At 38.3% G+C, this 6303-nt stretch overlaps 1 protein-coding gene across 1 annotated transcript; it reads left to right on the top strand.

Annotated features, from left to right (window-relative positions):
* Nucleotides 1-309: 309 nt before the first annotated feature.
* On the top strand, nucleotides 310-642 carry INS (insulin; the record flags this gene model as incomplete). The annotated part of the gene is made up of 1 exon (XM_080912231.1): nucleotides 310-642. The coding sequence occupies one exon, from the start codon at nucleotides 310-312 to the stop codon at nucleotides 640-642; it is 333 nt and encodes a 110-aa protein (XP_080768357.1).
* Between the last annotated feature and the right edge of the window lie 5661 nt (nucleotides 643-6303).

The raw sequence follows: 6303 nt of genomic DNA, 5'->3' as shown, positions 1-6303 counted from the left end.
CTGCAGTTTCAGCCCCTCTGGCCATCTGCCTACCCATCCCACCTGGAGCCCTTAATGGGCCAAACAGCAAAGTCCAGGGGGCCAGAGAGGAGGTGCTTTGGACTATAAAGCAGGTGGGCACCCAGTAACCCACAGCCTTAAGCGACCAGCTTCAATCAGAGACCCATCAGCAAGCAGGTATGTACGCTCCTGGGTGGGCCTGGCTCCCTAGCTAAGACGCCAGGGACTGGAGGACGGGTGTGGGCTCCTCTCTTTCATGGACCTATTGCTAGCCTCAACTCTGCCTATCTTCCAGGTCATTGTTGCAACATGGCCCTGTGGATGCGCTTCCTGCCCCTGTTTGCCCTGCTTGTCCTCTGGGCACCCAACCCTACCCAGGCTTTTGTCAAACAGCACCTTTGTGGCCCCCATCTGGTGGAGGCTCTCTACCTGGTATGCGGGGAGCGTGGCTTCTTCTACACACCCAAGTCGCGCCGTGAGGTGGAGGAGCCAGAAGTGGCACAACTGGAGTTGGGTGGAGACCCGGGGGCAGGTGACCTTCAGACCTTGGCGCTGGAGGTGGCGCGGCAGAAGCGCGGCATTGTGGATCAGTGCTGTACCAGCATCTGCTCCCTCTACCAGCTGGAGAATTACTGTAACTAGGCCCACCACTACCCAGCCCACCCCTCTGCAATGAATAAAACCTTTGAATGAGCATCAAAAATCAGAGAGTCCTAAAATTAATAAAAAAAGGATTGTGCATGCGGAAATCTTTTTCTGATACTTATTATCATGCGAGCATACTATTAAGCAGTTGTTAAACTGAATGATCATGTAATCATTTATGAAGCTCATGGTAAAACGCCAGTCATAATTCAAGTATCTGAAATTCTGTCTCCTGCCCAAGAAGAGAGGCAACAGGTAAATGCCACCGCAGCTACTAGTCTAAAAGTGATGTGTCTCACCACCGGTGGTATTTAGCTCACAATTCCGGGTTATATCTACCCACTGTAGAGGAGTCACAACAACAGGAACCTGAGGGTTCTGGTCCTATTACCCCACAATCAAGAGTAGAGGTAGATAATAAATGCACCCATATATCAATCTATTTACATAGTGCCTATTGTGATAGAATCCAGGCTCATGTCCGGACAGACCACACCAGGCCAAAACAGTTTCATATAGAAAAGGTTTATTGAGGAGACAGAGACAAAAGGGAGAGAGAGAGAGAGAGAGAGAGAGAGAGAGAGAGAGAGAGAGAGAGAGAGAGAGAGAGAGAGAGAGAAAGAGAAAGAGTGAAAGGAAAAGAAAGGGTCTGTCTTTTATTTAAACTGTGACATAACTGCTCCCAGGAAAAGAGGGAGTCAAACCAAATTTACATTGGGAATGTATGGCCATTGCCATGGCAACAGATGTGCAAGACCCTGTTGCCTGTGGATGACATCACCGCTGGGATCATAGATGAATGTGGTTCTTGATTCCAACAGTGCCTCACCATGATGTACATTAATAACTTTTAATTAAGCATCAATCCCAGGACATATTGAGGAGCATTTCATATAAGTCTATGTCCAATCTATCATATAACCAATCACAAACTAGGAGGAAAACATTTCAAACCTTGCTTGGTTTTAAACCTTAATTTTGCAACTCGCCAGCTAAGTGGCTTTGAGCAAATTAATTCACATCTCATGAGTAGGTTTCCTCATTTGTAAGGTGAAAGCAATAAATTACTGGGGCTTAACTCGGAGGCAGGAGGAAGAAAATAACATAAATAATAAAAATAGCAACCAGCATAAAAGTATTAAGCATTGGGTGTCACTGAGTGTTATGGCCAATACTGTTATTTTCCTCTGCTTCTTCTCAAGAGTCATAACACACACTCCATGTCAACTTCTATTTAATCACATTCCTTGCTTGCCATTACTTATCTTGTTGCTTTTACTGTACTGTATACACACACACACACACACACACACACACACACACACACACAGACACACACACATTAAAACAAATGAGGAAAAAAAATCCCTGATCTTTATCCAAGAAATACACAAGAACAAGTGAAATGTTTATTTTTCTTATAGAAATGAATTTATCTTTATTTCCACTATCCATTGGAGAGAAACTGCCAAAATAAATATTTATGTCACCAGACTCTTCATGTTGGAGAGTAACCCACAGGTCATAGTGTTCAGGAGTATAGAGGTACAGTCCTGGAAGTTGAGCCCCCTTACAAATGGGAAACCCAGTATATGTACTCCTTCACAAAGGCAGAGGAGGATAAAAGATGTCCCAGGGAGCTCCCATGCTCCTTCTGCCTTTGTAAAACTTCAAGAAGATGGCAGTCTCTAAGACAAGAAATGAGTTTCACCAGCCACAAAATCAGCAGGAGCCTTTATTTTGGACTTTTCATTCTCCAAAATTATAATATATAAATATTTATTGCTTATAACACCCCTAGTAGATAGAAGACACTTTGTTATTACAAAGTCCGGCAAGAGATACTTAGTTTTACAAGGTATGTTTGACTAATGTTTTTAAATTTTATTTTATTAGTCATAAGGAAAATAATTTTTAGGACTCATCCATCAACATTCTCCAAAATTGAGGTTTTGAAGAAAGATTATATATATATATATATATATAAATTAATGTTTTATCATACCAAAAAAATGCTTCAAGGTGGTGGGTACAAATTAACATTTTTTTTCCTTATCCATACCACACATGCAATTACTGTTATGTGATGAAATTAACCTCTCTCTATTTTTAGATGTTATCCATTTATATCTCTTGGCTCTTAATTAAAGAATTTATTGAAGTTCTCTCAATTTTTATAAAAATCATTTATTTCCACAAATCTTCTGATAAAGGACTTGAGTGAAACCTGGGTAATTTCCAATTACATCATATCTCCATAAACTTTAATACTCTTTAAAACTGCATTAAATGAGTTTAAAATTTTATAAAACGAATGTTTAATGATCATTTCCAAGGAAATTTTGGATGTATTTTGTAATATATATTAATCTAAAACTTAAAACATTTTAAAGCCATGCTGATGAGTATATTTATTTTAAAATGTAATTAAGAGTAAAATGAAATCACTGAGAATTTCTCCTTCTGGTCAAAGAGCCCAGTGGCAATATGTGCCTTTTACATAGTTTTGTATGTTTGATGATATCACGTTGTACAAAATGAATAAGAACAATACAGGAAAATGAGGGTGTTAAAATAAGTCAGAGCTTTTCATGAAAACCAAGCAAATTCTAATTGTCTTGAATACGTGAAAACATAAATGCATATGATTCTTTTGCATCATAAAGGATTCTTCCTTAGTTAGGAACGTTTACAAATGCTCCTTGGGAAAAGATGCACGTGAGTGACAAGTCTTTTACTTCTATAGAAAACTGCCACTATGTGCCGAAATAGGAAGAACCCTGAAGAGAAGCCATTATTTGTCAAAGTGATATTGTAAGTCAAGCTGTCTGATTACAGTGAACACAAGATGATAAACAGGATTAGGTACCACACTGATTAGATAGTTGAAAATGCTTTCTAAAAGAATGACAAATGACAGTGAAAGAAAAACGAGAGAAAGACAAGGGAGAGAATAACAACAAAAATATTAAGAATCTTTAAATACACAAAATATTTTTGACATCACGCCAGGTACCTAAGGAATACAAGAAATCCTGTATTCACAGCTGAAGTCATAAAACTAGCAGTGCAGCAAAGGCACGTGCTGCCCTGCCAGGAGGAACTCGCAGTTACTCAGATGCTATGGGTAAGAACAAAAAAATAAATATATAAAACTGAAAAAAATATAAATTTCAGAAAAGGACAGACTCGTCACATGCTCTCCTCTAACATCACGTACAATTACAGTGTCATGACAAAATATAAGCAACTCAAAAAGGCACTATGCAGATCATATATGACCTATTGTAGAAAGAGAAAATGCAACATGTCTTTTGTAAACACCATAGAAAGAAATTAAACTATGGCTTTAAAACTTACATTGAAAACACTTTACATCATTTAACATTTATGCATTGAGTTATAAAACGTGTTTAAGGTCAACTGTAGTCAGTGTTAAATTGTGACTACTAGAAAATTCAATTAAATGATTGGCTTGTATCCTCTTTCTCCTGGAAGTACTGATCTGGAATGTCTCATGGCCATTCTCATATCAGTGACTTATGAATTGTTGACTTTAGAAATTCAGGAAAGACAAAAGAGATAAGACTAGAGATGTAATATATTTCTGCCTCCTAAGGACTTAAGACTAGAGACAGGCCTTATTGACTATTAGGAATTTTTTTTTTAAACGATTTTATTTTTCAAAACAAAGATAGATGTAAAGATTTTAAACATTTTTTGCTTAAAATTATACATTTTTGTCAGTACTGTTTTTTCAGACATTAAAATAAATTTTACATAAAACCATGTGAATATGTTTTTTAGTCGGTACTTGATTTTTTTCAAGGGCTTGACAGTATGCATTGAAAACCTAATAGTTACAGTAAGCGTAAAGTACATGCAAAACAAAACGCAACATGGAAATAGTCAAAGTCTTCTTGTTTTGTGAATATATGTATAGTTTTTGTTTTCTTTATTTCTTGGACTTCATACAGTCTGTGAGTTGTTTCTGGGAGAGTGCAAGCCTCTGGGGTTAGCATCCCACTATCAGTGACTGCATATTATGTCTGTTCTTTTGTGACTGGGTTATCTCACTCAGGATGATCTTCTCTAGATGCAGCCATTTTCTTAAGAATTTGGTTAAGTCATTGTTTCTGGTGGCTGAGTAGTATTCCATTGTGTATATGTACCACAATTTTTGTATCCATTCGTCTTCTGAAGGACATCTGGGTTCCTTCCAGCTTCTGGCTATTATAAATAGAGCCGCTATGAACATTGTGGTGCATATATCTTTGTTGTGTATTAAAGTGTCTCTGGGGTATATGCCCAGAAGTGGAATAGCTGGGTCTTCAGGTAGTACTATATCCAATTTTCTGAGGTATCGCCAGACCGATTTCCAGAGTGGTTGTATTAGCTTGCAACCCCACCAACAGTGGAGAAGTGTTCCTATTTCTCCGCAGCCTCGCCAGCATCTGCTGTCATCTGAGTTTTGGATCTTGGCCAATCTGACTGGAGTGAGGTGGAATCTTAGGGTTGTTTTGATTTGCATTTCCCTGATGGCTAAGGATGTGGAGCACTTCCTCAGATGTTTTTCGGCCATTCGGAGTTCCTCAACTGAAAAAGATTTGTTTAGCTCTGTACCCCATTTTTTAATAGGGTTATTTGATTCTCTGGTGTCGAGCTTTTTGAGTTCCTTGTACACCTTAGATATTAGGCCTCTATCTGATGTGGTGTTGGTGAAGATCTTTTCCCATTCTGTTGGTTGCCGTTTTGTTTTCTTGACGATGTCCTTAGCCTTACAGAAACTTTGCAATCTCATTAAGTCCCATTTGTTAATCTTTGACCTTAGAGCTTGAGCCATTGGTGTTTTGTTTAGGAAATTTTCTCCTGTGCCTATGTGTTCTAAGGTTTTCCCTACTTTCTCATCTAATAATTCCAGTGTATCAGGTTTAATGTGGAGATCTTTAATCCACTTACACTTGAGCTTTGTACAAGGAGATAAGAATGGGTCTATTTTCATTCTTTTGCATGTTGAGTGCCAGTTGGACCAGCACCATTTGTTGAATAGGCTGTCCTTTTTCCATTGAATGTTTACTGCTCCTTTGTCAAAAATCAGGTGACCATATACATGAGGGCTCATTTCTGAATCTTCTATTCTATTCCATTGATCCACTTGCCTATTTCTGTACCAGTACCATGCAGTTTTCAGCACAATTGCCTTGTAATATAGCTTGAGGTCAGGGATAGTGATTCCCGCTGATGTTTTTTTGTTGTTGAGGATGGTTTTCGCTATTCTAGGTCTTTTGTTATTCCAGATGAAATTGCACATTGATCTTTCCAATTCCATGAAGAACTGGGTTGGAATTTTGATGGGGATTGCATTGAATCTGTAGATTGCTTTTGGTAGGATGGCCATTTTTAAGATGTTGATCTTTCCAATCCATGAGCATGGGAGATCTTTCCATTTTCTGAGATCCTCCTCAATTTCTTTCTTCAGAGGTTTGAAGTTCTTGTCATACAGGTCCTTCACTTCCTTAGTTAGAGTCACACCAAGGTATTTCATAGTTTTTGTAACTATTGTGAAGGGTACGTTTTCCCTAATTTCTTTCTCCACTTGTTTGTTTTTTGAGTATAGGAATGCTACTGATTTGTTTGAGTTAATTTTGTATCCGGCCA

The sequence above is a fragment of the Micromys minutus genome (assembly GCF_963924665.1).
Source record: "Micromys minutus genome assembly, chromosome: 2".
NCBI classification, from domain to species: Eukaryota; Metazoa; Chordata; class Mammalia; order Rodentia; family Muridae; genus Micromys; species Micromys minutus.
This window is presented reverse-complemented; position numbering and strand designations above follow the sequence as displayed.